We start from the raw sequence: 16,806 nt of genomic DNA on the forward strand, positions 1-16,806 counted from the left end.
CTCTGACATGTCTCTGATGATGTGTCTCTGACATGTCTCTGATGTGTCTCTGACATGTCTCTGATGATGTGTCTCTGACATGTCTCTGATGTGTCTCTGACATGTGTTTGTGTCCACAGAGCCGTCACAGACAGCATCAACCAGCTCATCACCATGTGCACTCAGCAGGCGCCGGGTCAGAAGGAGTGTGACAACGCTCTCAGAGAACTGGAGGTGAGCACCGCTGTTCACCTGAGGTCGGTGTGTGTCTGTGTGCGTCTGTGTGAGTTCTAACGGTTGTGTGTGTGTGCAGTCGGTGAGGGGGATGCTGGAGAACCCGACGGAGGCCGTCAGTGAGCTGTCGTACTTCGACTGCATCGACAGTGTGATGGAGAACTCTAAGGTTCGTTTCCCACCAGCTCATTTCTCTTCTTCTCATCTCACAGCAGCTTCTGCTTCATTCTGGGTTTATTAATAAGAGGAGGAAGTTTCTCTCAGAGCTTTGAAGAGAACGTGTTCTCAGAAGAGCTCAGTATCTTTAACTGAGATAATATAACCAGCTGCTACTGGCCAATAGAGGGCGCTAGGGGTCTGCCCCACCACTCCCCCCTTCATAAGATGAGACGTTAAAAGTAAATATCAAATAAATATTAAATATCATAAGTCTTTCCAATTGAGATGGGAGGTTGTCAGATCAGCAGCAGTACACAGCCCCCCCCAACAGGGGGCAGCAGTCCCATGGGTTTAAGAGGTTCGGTCTCAGTTACAACCTGAAGAACAGAATCTGTTCTATCAAGGAAAGAAAACACACTTTAAATACACTGTTCATGTGTTTGGAGGGTTATGATAAATGCATATTTTAGATTTCAGTATAATGTATCTAGTAGTATCTGTAAATATCTCTAAACACATTTTAAACAACAGAAGTGAAATTAAATTCTGGATGAATCTGCTTAAACATCTCATCAAACTGATCAAATCTGCTTTTGAACACTGAGTCATGACGAAGAGTTGGTTGAGATATCTGCTTTGCTTCCTCTCAGTGAATCATTCATTATCATAATCTCCTGACTGAATCTGTGACTCCTCGTCCACAGGTCCTCGGCGAGTCCATGGCTGGGATTTCCCACAATGCCAAGAACTCCAATCTGCCAGAGTTCGGTGATTCAGTCAGCGCCGGCTCCAAAGCTCTGTGTGGTCTGACCGAAGCAGCTGCTCAGGTAAACTGCAGGTTACTGGATTCATTCTGTGGTCTGAACCATTACAGCTGGTCTCAGACCTGAACTGAACCTCAGACGTGTTCCTGAAACGTTCTGGAGGTTCCTCACGTGTCTGGGAAATGAGTCCATGTGAGAATAGAGTTCAGTTTGACCGTCTCTCAGTCAGCTGCTCACAGATGAACGTAGAACCACTGTTTGGTTGTAACTTGGTTCGACTGTCTTGTGATCTGTTGATCCGTAGGCAGCGTATCTGGTGGGAGTGTCTGACCCCAACAGCTCGGCGGGTCAGAAGGGGCTGGTGGACCCCTCCCAGTTTGCCCGGGCCAATCAGTCCATTCAGATGGCGTGTCAGAACCTGGTGGACCCCGCCTGCACGCAGTCGCAGGTACACGCCCACGCCTCTGCAGCATCCAGCTGATCTGCTGCGTCAGCCGCTCTTCACGTGCTGCTCTGTTTCTCTGCTCAGGTTCTCTCCGCCGCCACCATTGTGGCCAAACACACCTCAGCTCTGTGTAACGCCTGCCGCCTGGCGTCCTCCAGGACTCCCAACCCGGTCGCCAAGAGGCAGTTTGTGCAGTCGGCCAAAGAAGTGGCCAACACCACGGCCAACCTGGTCAAGTCCATCAAGGTCCGTAGTGAGACTGGATCTACAGGCAGCAGTGCTTTGAGCTGCTCTACGGGCAACATTGTTTTTTCACTTTCCTCTTCAAATGTTGTTTGTAAAATCAGAAAGCTCTCGTGAGTGTTGATGTGTAATGGAGCCTCAAACGTCTGTCCAGGCTTTAGACGGAGCCTTCAACCACGAGAACAGAGAGAAGTGCAAAGCTGCGACGGTTCCTCTGATCGAAGCCGTCGACAACCTCACGGCCTTCGCCTCCAACCCGGAGTTCGCCAGCATCCCGGCTCAGATCAGCCCCGAGGTTCGTCCCCACGCTCTGGACCTGGAGGCGGTCTTATCATGATGTGCTGCGTCTCTAAACCGGCTTCCTGTCGTCTCCCTCAGGGTCACGCAGCCATGGAGCCCATCGTGGTGGCAGCGCAGACGATGCTGGAGAGCTCGACCGGCCTCATCCAGACCGCCCGCTCTCTGGCTGTCAACCCCAAAGACCCCCCCAAGTGGTCAGTGCTGGCAGGACACTCCAGGACTGTGTCGGACTCCATCAAGAAACTCATCACCAACATGAGGTGAGAAGCTCTGATCCAGACTCTGGATCGAGATGCTGAGCTGCTGCAGGCGCTCAATGCCTGAAACATCATCGTGTGTGTCACACTGTGTATGTGTGTGTGTGTGTGTGTGTGTGTGTGTGTCTGTGTGTGTGTCTGCGTGTGTGCAGAGAAAAGGCTCCTGGTCAGAGAGAATGTGACGATGCCATCGACGTGCTGAACGGTTGCATCCGTGAGGTGGACCAGGCGTCTCTAGCCGCCATCAGCCAGCAGCTGACCCCCCGAGAGGACATCTCCATGGAGGTAACCACACATGATCATCTCAGCACATTGTGAGATCAGCAGGAGAAAGGGTCTCAGCTCCTGTTCAGGAGGAATCCACATGTGAAACATACAAGTAGACACATGTAACCTGGTGTTAACATTTCTAAATAAACTCAAAAGTTCACGTAGATTATTTCACTAAATGATGAAAGTCCGGCCTGAAGACACATGACAATATGCAGTCACAGTTAAAGTGCCACCTACTGGACACAGGGAAGTGTATGAGTTGTATTTCCGTGCGCTCTTCCTGTCGGCGGTACCAAAATATAGTGTTTAAATGTGTGTGTTGCAGAACCTCCATGAGCAGATGGCGGCCTCGGTGCATGAGATCAGTAACCTGATCGACCCCGTGGCGGTGGCGGCTCGTTATGAGGCCTCTCATCTGGGACACAAGGTAACGTCTGTCAAATGAACGAGGACCAGCAGGGGGCAGTAAACTGCAGCTCATCACTTGTCTCTACATGTCACGTGAACAGGTGTCCCAGATGGCGAGCTACTTCGAGCCCCTCATCATGGCGGCCATCGGCACAGCGTCTAAGATCGTGAGCAGCCAGCAGCAGATGGCCGTGCTGGACCAAACCAAGACGCTGACAGAGTCGGCCCTGCAGATGCTCTACACCGCCAAGGAGGCGGGAGGAAACCCCAAGGTACCGAACCCTCATGTTTCCTGAACTCAGACAAACCACCTCTGCCTTTGATTTCATTTTCATTGTGGTTCTGACTTGTTTTGTTGGTCTGGTTGAATATTTCCGTGTGAAGGTGTGTTTTGACTCTTCTCTCCTCTCCAGGCCGCTCACATGCAGGAGGCTCTGGAGGAGTCGGTGCAGATGATGAAGGAAGCCGTCGACGACCTCGGGGCGACTCTGGCGGAAGCTGCCAGTGCAGCCGGCGCCGTGGGCGGGATGGTGGACTCCATCAACGACGCCATCAACAAGATGGAAGACTCGCCTACTATGGAACCTGACGGCACCTTCGTGGACTATCAGACGACCATGGTGAAGACGGCCAAGGCCATCGCGGTCAATGTGCAGGAGATGGTGAGTCATGAGGGAAAAGCAGCCCTACCCTCCAGACCCGTTTATACCTTCCTCATATTTCCTCTTCTCTTCAGGTGACCAAATCCAACACCAACCCAGACGACCTCGGAGGATTGGCCAACCAGCTCACCAACGAGTTCGGAAATCTGGCCAACGAGGCCAAATACGCAGCCATGACTGCAGAGAACGATGAGGTGAATAAAGCAAACGCACCTTGTGTCATCTTTTCCTTCAGGAGACACCAGATCTCACAGGTCCTGTGTTTGTTCTCAGATCGGTACTCACATCAAGAAGCAGGTTGGCGAGCTCGGTTTCAGCTGCACGGCTCTGGTGACCAAAGCCGGAGCTCTGCAGTGCAGCCCGAACGACTCGTTCACCAAGAAGGAGCTGATCGAGAGCGCCCGCAAGGTCTCCGAGAAGGTCAGAGCGCCGAGCACTCGCTTCCCTCTGCTGCACAACCCAAGAGGATTTGAACAGGCGTCGGAATGACCCTGATCTGTGTTGTTATTAGCATGTCACTAATAAATGTCCTCGTGCAGGTCTCCCATGTGCTGGCGTCACTTCAGGCAGGAAACCGTGGCACCCAGGCCTGCATCACGGCAGCCAGCGCCGTGTCGGGAATCATCGCTGACCTGGACACCACCATCATGTTCGCTACCGCTGGATCTCTGAACAGAGAGAACTCCGAGACCTTCGCCGACCACAGGTACCAAAGAACCAGAACCCGTTTGTGGTCGTCGTGGTTGAACTATTGGCTGCACTGCCCCCTCGTGGTGTCTGGTGGTACTGCTCTGTTGTACAAATACAGATGAAAAGAACGTAGAGGATGGACAGAAGATTCCAACGTTGAGGATGAACCCACTGAGAGGGTAAACTGTTTCCTGTGTGTGTGCAGAGAATGTATCTTGAAGACAGCGAAGGCTCTGGTGGAGGACACCAAGCTGCTGGTGTCCGGTGCTGGAGCCAGTCAGGAGAGACTGGCCCAGGCTGCTCAGTCCTCCGTGGGCACCATCACCAGACTGGCCGATGTGGTCAAACTAGGAGCCGCCAGTCTGGGATCCGAGGACCCAGAGACACAGGTACACACCTCAGTTTGTTGTGTTGGTGTGGGGTTGTGTGGGTGTGTGGTGGTGGTTCATTGGAGCCTGGCTGATTTATGTGTGTGCTGCCCTCTACAGGTGGTCCTGATCAACGCAGTCAAAGATGTGGCCAAAGCGCTGGGTAACCTCATCAGCAGCACCAAAGCTGCAGCAGGAAAACCTCACGACGACCCGAGCATGCTGCAGCTCAAGAACTCTGCAAAGGTACGAGTCCGAACCCAACGTCCGCGAGGCTGCGTTCAACTTAAAGAACATCGCTGCTGCTGTGGTGACGTCTGGCCTCCACCTGACGACCAGCGGGGAACACAAAGCGTCGCTAACACCTCCTGGCAGTAGCACTTCCTGTCAGAAGCACTTCCTGTCAGTAGCACTTCCTGTCAGAAGCACTTCCTGTCAGTAACACTTCCTGTCAGTAACACTTCCTGTCAGTAGCACTTCCTCTCAGTTACACTTCCTGGCAGTAGCACTTCCTGTCAGTAGCACTTCCTGTCAGAAGCACTTCCTGTCAGTAACACTTCCTGTCAGTAACACTTCCTGTCAGTAGCACTTCCTCTCAGTTACACTTCCTGGCAGTAGCACTTCCTGTCAGTAGCACTTCCTGTTAGAAGCACTTCCTGTCAGTAGCACTTCCTGTTAGAAGCACTTCCTGTCAGTAACACCTCCTGGCAGTAGCACTTCCTGGCAGAAGCACTTCCTGTTAGAAGCACTTCCTGTCAGTAACACCTCCTGGCAGTAGCACTTCCTGGCAGTAGTACTTCCTGTTAGAAGCACTTCCTATCAGTAGCACTTCCTGTCAGTAGCACTTCCTGTTAGAAGCTCTTCCTGTCAGTAGCACTTCCTGTCAGAAGCACTTCCTGTCAGAAGCACTTCCTGTTAGAAGCACTTCCTGGCAGTAGCACTTCCTGTTAGAAGCACTTCCTGTCAGTAACACCTCCTGGCAGTAGCACTTCCTGGCAGTAGCACTTCCTGTTAGAAGCACTTCCTGTCAGTAACACCTCCTGGCAGTAGCACTTCCTGGCAGTAGCACTTCCTGTTAGAAGCACTTCCTGTCAGTAGCACTTCCTGTTAGAAGCACTTCCTGTCAGTAGCACTTCCTGTCAGAAGCACTTCTTGTCAGAAGCACTTCCTGTTAGAAGCACTTCCTGGCAGTAGCACTTCCTGTTAGAAGCACTTCCTGTCAGTAACACCTCCTGGCAGTAGCACTTCCTGGCAGTAGCACTTCCTGTTAGTAGCACTTCCTGTCAGTAGCACTTCCTGTTCGAAGCACTTCCTGTCAGAAGCACTTCCTGTCAGTAACACTTCCTGTCAGTAGCACTTCCTCTCAGTTACACTTCCTGTCAGTAACACTTCCTGTCAGTAGCACTTCCTGTCAGTAACACTTACTCTCCGTAGCACTTCCTGTCAGTAAAACTTCCTGTCAGTAGCACTTCCTGTCAATAGCACTTCCTGTCAGAAGCACTTCCTGTCAGTAACACTTCCTGTCAGTAGCACTTCCTCTCAGTTACACTTCCTGTCAGTAGCACTTCCTGTCAGTGACTCGTCACCTTCACTGCTCCTCCTTAAGAGGAGTTTCTGTTACTAAGCAACCAACGGCAGAGACAATCTACTTCCTGTTTACATCACATGACCAGTGTAGGTGAACGGTCATGTGACGTGCGTTTGTGGACTGTAAATAACGATGGACGACACGGCTCCACAATCTCTCCTCCAAAGTGCATCACTACCACAAGATGGCAGCGTTGGTCTCATACTCTTTAACCTCAGGAGGAGGTGGAGCCACGTCGTCCATCTTTATTTACAGTGACTGATCGTTTAGGGAAGTAGGCGGAGACTCATTTCCACGCTGTGAGGCGATCTTCTTCTACATTAATAAACGGAACTAAGGTGTGCCTGCTGGTTTCCTGTCTGACCTCTGGTCCCCTGTGGTAGGTGATGGTGACCAACGTGACGTCCCTCCTGAAGACGGTGAAGGCCGTGGAGGACGAGGCCACGAAGGGGACTCGCGCTCTGGAGGCGACCATCGAGCACATCAAGCAGGAGCTGACTGTGAGTCCCCGACCTGTGGTCAGCGCTGGCCTTCTGCTCTGCGTCCTCTAACAGGCTCTACCCTGCAGGTGTTCCGCAGCTCGGACCCGCCGCCGAAGACGACCACGCCGGAGGAGTTCATCCGCATGACCAAAGGAATCACCATGGCAACAGCGAAGGCGGTGGCTGCTGGGAACTCGTGTCGTCAGGAGGACATCATCGCCACGGCGAACCTCAGCCGGAGGGCCATCGCCGACATGCTGCACTCCTGCAAGGTGACGTCTCCTGTCCGCCGAGGCTCCAATGTGGACTCATGACTTCCCTCTCTGAACATCTGAACACCAGGTTCATCAGGTTGATGTCATCGTGGTTCTGTTCCCAACAGGAAGCTGCGTTCCACCCTGACGTCAGCAAGGACGTCCAGATGAGGGCGCTGCGCTACGGCAACGAGTGCGCCACCGGGTACCTGGGCCTGCTGGAGCACGTGCTGGTGGTAAGACGCCGTCTCAGGCTGTCCCTGAGGGACGAGCCTGTTGTATCTGTGTCCTTAAGCCTTTTTTAAATGTCATCTTACAACTTCTCTTCCTGAAATCCACTGGTCCCAGAGCAGTGTGGACACAAAGCTCTGTCCATATGTCCGGGTCATGTGATTGATGACCTCTTCTCTCTCCTTCCCCAACGCTCCGTTAATGTTCTTTAAACTTGTGGCTCACTGATGTCGGTGCCAGCCGGTGAGTAGCTGCATGACACCCGGCTCCAGAGTTCATGCACTGGTTGAACACCCGAATCTCTAACAACCATCCTGAGTGCCCACAGCGGCTTGTTCTGACAGGAAGGAGCGCCGACCTCTTCAGAATAAAGCAGCAGTAAAGACTCACTCTCAGCTGATCACTGCAGTGTGAGGAGATCAGATTACGTGTGTACCTGGTTGTGTTTGTTGTGTTTGTTGTGTCCACCTCTCTCCACACCTCACGACTAATTAATCCACAAACATGTTCAGATTGAAAGTTCTGCTTTAAGGAGACGTATAAATATATATTATGTTGTTTCTTAAAATCAATATTAAAGTGGAGAGCGCATCACTAGTGATTTAATTCTGAATTGTTTCCTAGAGGAGAATCTGTCCTGTGAGGATTTCCTGATTCTCTCTCTAAGGAGCAGGCGCAGTGATTGTTGTGTGATTTAAAAACAGCTCTTAGTGTCTCTGGTCAAAGCTCACTGATGCTAACTGATGCTAACTGATGCTAACTGTCGCCACAGGGCTGCGCTAACAGGGATCTTTGGTCCCGGCTCGTGTGGAGACGTCTGCACCTTCGATAAATAATGAAAATAAATAATAATGTCAATAAGTAACTTGTTAACATTACAGCACATTTGAACTAAAGCTTGATAATCCTGGTCACGGATCATCTCCATGTGGCCCCCCCGACGCACTTTGGTCACAGAGTCTGATTCATGTTGTGAAAAGTTTGAGTGACAGGAAACACGCCCCCTCCGGTGACACTGTGCACACGCGTGGCCTGAACATGTGTGTTCCGGTTTTGTTGCTGTGCGGTTGTGGATGTTTTGTGTTTGTCTGCTTTGTGCGTCTCCTCATGACAACACAACAGAACAAACCTGAGCCTGGATGCTGCCCGTCCACCGGGGGGGGGCAGTCCGAGGACACAGGCTGAGACACGTCAGAGCCAATGAGAATCATTCACTGATGAAATGTGATATTTCATTTAGATGTAAACAGCTCTGGAGGTGCAGGAGCACCTTCCCTCTGCTCTGAACATCACCACAGAGGCAGCAGCAGATCTACACATCATGAATGACGATTTATTTATTGGGACTGGAAAATAAAATCTGTAGCTTGTATCATCTTTGCATCGGCTCAGCATGAGCACAGGGATTTGAAGAAGACGTGTGGAGCATCAGAGACAGAGGGTGAAATCAGACGAGGTTGAATTAAAGCTTGTGTCTTGTTCTTCGTCCTCAGATCATCCAGAAACCGACTCACGACCTGAAGCAGCAGCTGGCCAACTACTCCAAGAGAGTGGCCGGCTCCGTCACCGAGCTCATCCAGGCCGCAGAGGCCATGAAAGGTGCTTCAGCCTTTCACCTACATTTCCCATAATGCACCAACACAATCTTTTTGGAAGAGCACATATTTTAAAGTCCGTGCCTCCTTGTAGCTCAGAGCTTCTGATACAAACCTCAGGGTCAGAGGTCGCCAGCTCCCAGGACACGTTCACGAGTCAGAGTGATGAGGTCAGATGTCACTTGTGTCCTAGTGTGTTCACACCTGAGCTCCGAGCTGAAGCCGTGTGATCGGATCACTGAGCCTGATGTTGAAACCAGGTCTGAACCAGTGTCTGGGTTCTCCAGTTTCACCCGGCTCTGAGATCCAGGTCCATCACACTGTCATCGTCCGTCGAGTGGAGGGAAAGTCGAGCTCAGAGCTTTTACCACAGATTAACACACCCACACACACCCACACACACACACACACACACACACACACACACACACACCTGCTTCAGTTTCTGAGACATTAGCTGCAACTGAATCCTGCAGCAGGACGTAAATGGAACGACCTCAGCGGCTGTCAAGAGAAGAAGAAGCTCTGATTGATGTTCAGGTTTTGGGTTCAACTGGATTTCATCCAGTTCAAATCCAGCTTCATATTCACGTCACAAAGATGAATCCTTCAGACGGACTCGTACGTTGTGAGGAGCTAAAGTAAATCTGTCAAACTCAGTTTGTTTTTATATCAAATAACTAAATAAAACCAAACTGATCAGAAACTTCAACAAACATGAGAGAGAAGAACGACCTGAAACGACAGAAACATCTTTACTAACATTTATGTAACGTCTGACGTGTTCCTCACATGTTCCTCACATGTTCCTCACGTGTTCTGTGAGAACACAAACGTCTTGAGTAATATGAAATATAATCCTGGCGTCACCCCTGATTGAATATTTCCAAAAATATAAAATGAAATGATGAAGAGGGACAGCTTAATGGTCCCAGGCAGTAATATGGATTTTAACAGATATGTTCATCTCTGGAATAGAGACCCGGGGAGTGTGCGCTGTTGGGTGTGTGTAGACAATCGGAGTGTGACTGTAGTTGTGTGTTGCAGGCACCGAGTGGGTGGACCCTGAGGATCCCACCGTCATCGCAGAGAACGAGCTGCTCGGAGCAGCGGCGGCCATCGAAGCCGCTGCCAAGAAGCTGGAGCAGCTGAGGCCCAGGACCAAACCCAAGGTCAGAGCTCCTCCCTCAAGGTGGCGCTCGCTGCCTGAGCGGGGGCCGTCTCACCAGCTGCTGGACCCGGAGCACCATGACTTCACTGACCGCTGTTCCCTCTCTTGTAAACAGGAAGCAGATGAGAGCCTGAACTTCGAGGAGCAGATTCTGGAGGCGGCCAAGGCCATCGCCGCCGCCACCAGCGCCCTGGTGAAAGCTGCCTCCGCTGCCCAGAGGGAGCTGGTGGCTCAGGGGAAGGTACGTCCCACCACGACCAGGAGGGGACCAGTCCCACTGCCCCCCCCCCAACCCCCGCTGAGCTCCATGATCAGCTCACAAACTCCCCCCCACCTCACGTTACACTTTATACTTGATAACCAGAGTTTAAATGGAAAATGAAGAACATTAAAATCAATCACAGACATAAATAAACTTTTCATACAAACAATATAACACAAAGAGATCTACAGTATGAAAGCAATACCGTCCCCGCCCCCCCCACAGTTTGACAGACTCTGGGCCGACGACCTGAGGCTTTATACAATCTGTCTCTATTATACATAGAATTTAATATCAGTTCATTGTGTTGCTTTAGAGTCACACTAACATTATTCTTATGGAGGTGAACGTGTTCAGCTGCAGCTCAGGAACCTATCTTAGAATTTCACTTAAAAAATGAATTCATGTTTTTAATATTTGTATTTTTGTTCTTTGAATCAAAGTGAAAACGCCTCCAGCTACTTTTCTCTCCGCTCCATTGATCCTGGTCACCTGATCAACCAGCGTCTTCTTCTTCTCTTGTGTTCTTGTGTCTGATCCACGAACACTTGGGCACCACAGCTGTGCAGTGGAATTAAAACCAGTGTGTTTTCAGGTGGGAGCGATCCAAGCCAACGCAGTGGACGACGGCCAGTGGTCTCAGGGCCTCATCTCAGCTGTAAGTCTCCTCCCTCCTCAACCATGAAGACTGTTTAACACTGAAACCTGTTCACCACCGCTGCCTTGGTCTCCTCAGGCTCGGATGGTTGCCGCCGCGACCAGCAACCTGTGTGAGGCGGCCAACTCCGCGGTGCAGGGCCACGCCAGCGAGGAGAAGCTCATCTCCTCGGCCAAGCAGGTGGCAGCGTCCACCGCCCAGCTGCTGGTCGCCTGCAAGGTCAAGGCCGACACGGACTCCCAGACCATGAAGAGGCTGCAGGTCAGTTCTGTCCGTCCAATCAGGGACTCTGACCTCACGTGTCACTGGGGACACGGCTTATTGAGAATTATCATTAAGGTTTGAAATTATACAGTTTAACCACAAACTTGATTAAAGATGAAAAACGATAATGTAAAATAAAAAGAGTGAATAATTGATTTATCTCAGTTTATAATAATAAGATCTATGTATAATAATAAGATCTATATATAATAATAAGATCTAGATATAATAATAAGATCTATATATAATAATAAGATCTATGTATAATAATAAGATCTATGTATAATAATAAGATCTATATATAATAATAAGATCTATGTATAATAATAAGATCTATGTATAATAATAAGATCTATGTATAATAATAAGATCTATGTATAATAATAAGATCTATATATAATAATAAGAACTATGTATAATAATAAGATCTATGTATAATAATAAGATCTATGTATAATAATAAGATCTATGTATAATAATAAGATCTATGTATAATAATAAGATCTATGTATAATAATAAGATCTATGTATAATAATAAGATCTATGTATAATAATAAGATCTATGTATAATAATAAGATCTATATTTAATGATAATCCTCGTCCCCAGAAGGGACTCTGCATTAGTTACCAGGGCCACACAGTGTGTTTGGCTCGGAGCGGTGGGGCCGACCAGCCGGGTCCGGAGTTAGCTCTCTAATCCGCCTCCATCGCTCTGACATGTGATCCTCTCCAGAGCATAGTGACAGGTTCCTCCTCGTCATGTGACCCACAGCTACCTGCTGAGGGAACAATGACATCACTCGCTGGCGACAGCTGCGTCTATTCATAGGTTGTTCGGGTTTCAGGTGCACAGCTGCATCGGGATCAGGGGCTAAAGGACTAATACGCACATTTCAAGTTACATTCGAGACTCAAGAACAGAAACCAGGTCAATCGTAGATGGTTCAGAAATCCTCTGGTTTGGGGCGATGCCATCTTGAGTTCAGAGTCGTGCAGCCGGGTTAAAGTAGTTACAATAATCAAATCATTCCCTGGATTATTGTGTTATTGTGTTGCTGCAGTCAACTGGACCCGCCCTCCTCTACCTGTGATTGGCTGGTGAGATGTGTCAGCCATCAGAGGCGGAGTCATGGAAGACAGGGCTGTGGTATTTATCGTAGAACTGGTCTAAAATCAAGTTTGAACTAATCGGACCTGACGCTAGTGGAAAGTCGCCGCCCCTCAAACCCATGTGATGGATGTAGAACAGGAAACACTGCTCAGACGGGTCTGACATCACTTCCCTGACGGGTCAAGAGGGCGTGTAATAGGTCAAACTGATGGAGAGCGCCCCCTGTAGGATCACAGCACAACTACCTGTGACCCTCTAATGAGCTTCCAGTCTTTCCACGTTGACCTGGATCAGATTGTGACAGTTTGAACGTGTTTGAGTGAAGAACTGTTTCTTCAGCCTCAGCATCAGCTGACGACCTTGATCCCAAAGTTCTGTCCAAACGATTCTTCTTCAACTCGAAGCTGCGACTCTGATGGAGACTCACTGTGACCTTTAAGTGTAACTGATGCGTTCACTCCCAACACATAACACAAAGTGTGCTGTCGGCCCTGTGTCTGTGTGTCTCTGTGTGTGTGTCCTTGTGTGTGCGTCTCATATTCTCTGATCCAATCAGCAGTGGCTTATCTGGGCTCTTCTGGGCCTGCAGCTGCCACCTCAGTAATTCTCCAACATTAATGTGTGGACGCTCTGGAAACAATCCACAGAGCAGGTGCTCTCATCACTGGGTGGTTCAGGGACACAACTAGTTAACACACTGGTTAACTGAGTGACCAGTAAACCAGTTTAATAAAGCAGCTGACCTCTTGAATTAAGAAGAGAAAGAAAGACATTTCAACAAGTTTGTGAAAGACTGAGACGGAGGCCGGGGGGGGGGGGACAGAGGCTGAAGAGAGGAGCTGCAGCGATGGGCAGTCGGAGGAACGTGAATCTGAGCGTTCAGCGATGTGATCGGTGACGAGCCGGTTCAAACGAGCGGTTAAGTGAAAGTGCAGCTCCGGGGGGGGGGGGGCACTCTGGGACACTGAGTGATGCTGCGGCTCTGAAGCGTTTGGTTATGTCAGGGCCGGACTAACAGAAACATTCCAGCCAAAGATAAACCAGAGGAGGATGCAGCTCCAGCGGGCCGGGACTTTGTCGTCCTCTGCCAGCTGCGTCTCTGATTTCAGTCCTCACAGCCTCAAAAGGACAAAACGCCGGGAGACGCGTGTTTGGCTTCGGGAGCCGCTCGGCAGACTGACACTCTTTGCCTTTTACAGAGCTGGTCCGACCCTGAGCAGGGGGGGAGGCTGTTATGGTTTTGTGTCTGACTCATTTCCAGGAGTCTGTTCAGCTCAGTCTTTATGTTTCCATTCTCCTCTCACACCACGTGAACACCTGGAGGGAAGTTCCTCCAATTTACAACCGACTTGGACTCACTGAGTGGTTCCAGAGGTCAAAGGTCACAGTGAGAGTCTGGAGACTTCTTAGTTTCACTTCACACTGTGTGTGTGTATGTGTGTGTGTTTCTTTAGGCTGCTGGAAACGCTGTGAAGCGAGCGTCTGATAACCTGGTGAAGGCGGCGCAGAAAGCAGCGTTCGATGCCCAGGACGACCAGGCCGTGGTGGTCAACAGCAAGATGGTGGGAGGAATCGCTCAGGTGAGTCCCAGTGACCACACAAGCACACACACAGTGTGTGTCCAGTCTGCGCAGTGAGCTGGAGGTGGTCACATGATGCTGTGTGTTTCAGATCATGGCTGCTCAGGCGGAGATGCTGAGGAAGGAGCGGGAGCTGGACGAGGCCCGGAAGAGGCTGGCCACCATCCGGCAGCAGCAGTACAAGTTCCTCCCCACGGAGCTGCTGCAGGACGGCCAGGAGCAGTGAGAGGGAGAGTGTGTGTCTGTGTGTGTGAGTGTGTCTGTGTGTCACCACACAGGAATGTGACAGTGATTCAGGACCCGAGGAGGCTCCGCCCACCATCAGATCCAGTTCCTCAGGAGGGTTTCTGTCTTCATTCCCTTTCAGAAGCACCAGATTATGAGTGAAGTCCTTCAGAAGGCGTCTGATTCTCTTTGATCTTTACGTTTTCCTCTGTGTCCTCTCTGCCTTTCATGTCGTCGTTTTGTATATTATGTGTTTCCGTATGAAACGACGTCGCTGTTAGATCTCCGACATGAGGGCGAGCGCAGTGTATGCTAACTATGCTAGCTATGCAAACAAATGTATTCTATGCAGATGATTCTTTTTTTAATTTGCGTGAGCACGTGTAGCCTCGACGTGTAGATGGTCACGTGACTGATGATGTGTCACATGTTTGAATCTGAGGGAAACATTGAGATGTTTTTAACTTTGGATTTGGAACTAAATCAACTTTGCGATGGAACAAATCATGTGAGACCATTTTTTTAAAGGTTGAGCGACGTGTGAAACTCAGTTAATATCAGTGTTTCTGTTTGGATCGAAGCAGCTGCAGTGTTGAGGATTAGATATGACCTGTTTATGTAAAGATTATGAAGCCATATATTTAACTTGCAGCATCGTACTGACTCTGTGTGGATGCTCAGTAACGACTCACTCCAGTCACATGTCAGTGTCGCTTCCTACTTCCTGTTCGTTTGACGCATACAGAGTTCATGTCGCTCATATCAGTGCTTTCAAAGTGATCATGTGTCCAGTATAACTTCCTGATACCAAACATTTATCCTCTAAGTGCACTTACTTCAAACTGTCCTTCATTTCATAAGAAAACCTCACACTCCCTTTCTTCCACACGTCTCATATGAAGACACAACTCCTGAAAGTGTGTGTGTGACTGGATGGACATGATGCTGGTGAGCAGCAGTCCCACCTCCTGCCACTGGGACACGTTGATATCCAATAAAACCAGTTTGATTTTCATTTCTCACAGCGACCCGTGTGGACTCCATCTTTTATACAAACACTTTGCACCAAAGTTCATATTTCACTGTATCTCAGATTCACCTCATTTAATAATCCTTTGAAGAAAGAGTTCCTGATTTGATTTCTGAGGAGAATTTGAGTTCATTCTCAACATGAATTCACCTTTAAGATAAAAAACAGCTTCAAGTGAAGTTAGAGGATAAATTCAACATGAATGAAGCTTCACATGGAAACAGAAGGTTCCTTTGATTCAGTTTGACTTTGTTCTCAAACGCAAAATAGAAAAACTTATTCCAGGTTCTAATAACTGATAACTTCTTCATCTCTTCACTTCTTCATCTTTTCACTTCTTCATCTCTTCACTTCTTCATCTGTTCACTTCTTCATCTCCTCACTTCTTCATCTCTTCACTGCATCTCACTTCTTCATCTCATTTCTTCATCTTTTCACTTCTTCATCTCATTTCTTCTTCATCTCATCACTTCTTCATCTGTTCACTTCTTCATCTCCTCACTTCTTCATCTCATTTCTTCATCTTTTCACTTCTTCATCTCTTCACTTCTTCATCTCCTCACTTCTCCATCTCCTCACTTCTTCATCTCCTCACTTCTTCATTTCTTCACTTCTCCATCTCCTCACTTCTTCATCTCCTCATTTCTTCATCTCTTCACTTCTTCATCTCTTCACTTCTTCTCATTTCTTCATCTCATTTCTTCTTCATCTCTTCACTTCTTCTCATTTCTTCATCTCATGTCTTCATCTCATTTCTTCTTCATCTCACTTCTTCATCTTTTCACTTCTTCATCTCTTCACTTCTTCATCTCCTCACTTCTTCATCTCTTCACTGTTCATCTCCTCACTTCTTCATCTCCTCACTTCTTCATCTCTTCACTTCTCCATCTCCTCACTTCTTCATCTCCTCACTTCTCCATCTCCTCACTTCTTCATCTCCTCACTTCTTCATCTCTTCACTTCTCCATCTCCTCACTTCTTCATCTCCTCATTTCTTCATCTCTTCTCTTCTTCATCTCTTCACTTCTTCATCTCTTCACTTCTTCATCTGTTCACTTCTTCATCTCCTCACTTCTTCATCTCTTCACTTCTCCATCTCCTCACTTCTTCATCTCCTCACTTCTTCATCTCTTCACTTCTCCATCTCCTCACTTCTTCATCTCCTCATTTCTTCATCTCTTCTCTTCTTCATCTCTTCACTTCTTCATCTGTTCACTTCTTCATCTCCTCACTTCTTCATCTCTTCACTTCTCCATCTCCTCACTTCTTCATCTCCTCATTTCTTCATCTCTTCTCTTCTTCATCTCTTCACTTCTTCATCTGTTCACTTCTTCATCTCCTCACTTCTTCATCTCTTCACTTCTCCATCTCCTCACTTCTTCATCTCCTCATTTCTTCATCTCTTCTCTTCTTCATCTCTTTATTTCTTCAGCTCCTCACTTCTTCATCTCCTCACTTCTTCATCCCCTCATTTCTTCATCTCTTCTCTTCTTCATCTCTTTATTTCTTCATGGGTTCTTACAGTGAACAGATGATGATGTCAGTGAAAAAAATCTCAGCTGTTTATTCCC

At 48.7% G+C, this 16,806-nt stretch overlaps 1 protein-coding gene across 2 annotated transcripts in view; it reads left to right on the forward strand.

The window, feature by feature from the left end:
- Positions 1 to 15,229, forward strand: part of tln1 (talin 1) — a 37,296-nt gene extending 22,067 nt beyond the window's left edge. For both annotated transcript variants that reach the window (XM_062413473.1, XM_062413474.1), the window contains 26 exons: positions 120 to 213; positions 293 to 382; positions 1,077 to 1,199; positions 1,441 to 1,584; positions 1,666 to 1,827; positions 1,979 to 2,119; positions 2,203 to 2,384; positions 2,534 to 2,666; positions 2,980 to 3,081; positions 3,164 to 3,334; positions 3,476 to 3,724; positions 3,799 to 3,918; positions 3,998 to 4,144; positions 4,264 to 4,430; positions 4,620 to 4,803; positions 4,903 to 5,028; positions 6,754 to 6,870; positions 6,939 to 7,124; positions 7,235 to 7,342; positions 8,831 to 8,936; positions 9,980 to 10,104; positions 10,219 to 10,344; positions 10,961 to 11,023; positions 11,102 to 11,284; positions 13,855 to 13,980; positions 14,072 to 15,229. In XM_062413473.1, coding sequence (XP_062269457.1) covers positions 120 to 213; positions 293 to 382; positions 1,077 to 1,199; positions 1,441 to 1,584; positions 1,666 to 1,827; positions 1,979 to 2,119; positions 2,203 to 2,384; positions 2,534 to 2,666; positions 2,980 to 3,081; positions 3,164 to 3,334; positions 3,476 to 3,724; positions 3,799 to 3,918; positions 3,998 to 4,144; positions 4,264 to 4,430; positions 4,620 to 4,803; positions 4,903 to 5,028; positions 6,754 to 6,870; positions 6,939 to 7,124; positions 7,235 to 7,342; positions 8,831 to 8,936; positions 9,980 to 10,104; positions 10,219 to 10,344; positions 10,961 to 11,023; positions 11,102 to 11,284; positions 13,855 to 13,980; positions 14,072 to 14,206 — 3,610 coding nt within the window. In that variant the 3' untranslated portion in view covers positions 14,207 to 15,229. The remainder of the gene's footprint in view (positions 1 to 119; positions 214 to 292; positions 383 to 1,076; positions 1,200 to 1,440; positions 1,585 to 1,665; positions 1,828 to 1,978; positions 2,120 to 2,202; positions 2,385 to 2,533; positions 2,667 to 2,979; positions 3,082 to 3,163; positions 3,335 to 3,475; positions 3,725 to 3,798; positions 3,919 to 3,997; positions 4,145 to 4,263; positions 4,431 to 4,619; positions 4,804 to 4,902; positions 5,029 to 6,753; positions 6,871 to 6,938; positions 7,125 to 7,234; positions 7,343 to 8,830; positions 8,937 to 9,979; positions 10,105 to 10,218; positions 10,345 to 10,960; positions 11,024 to 11,101; positions 11,285 to 13,854; positions 13,981 to 14,071) is intronic.
- Positions 15,230 to 16,806: the final 1,577 nt, after the last annotated feature.

The sequence above is a fragment of the Platichthys flesus genome, chromosome 19 (assembly GCF_949316205.1).
Source record: "Platichthys flesus chromosome 19, fPlaFle2.1, whole genome shotgun sequence".
Taxonomy (NCBI): Eukaryota; Metazoa; Chordata; class Actinopteri; order Pleuronectiformes; family Pleuronectidae; genus Platichthys; species Platichthys flesus.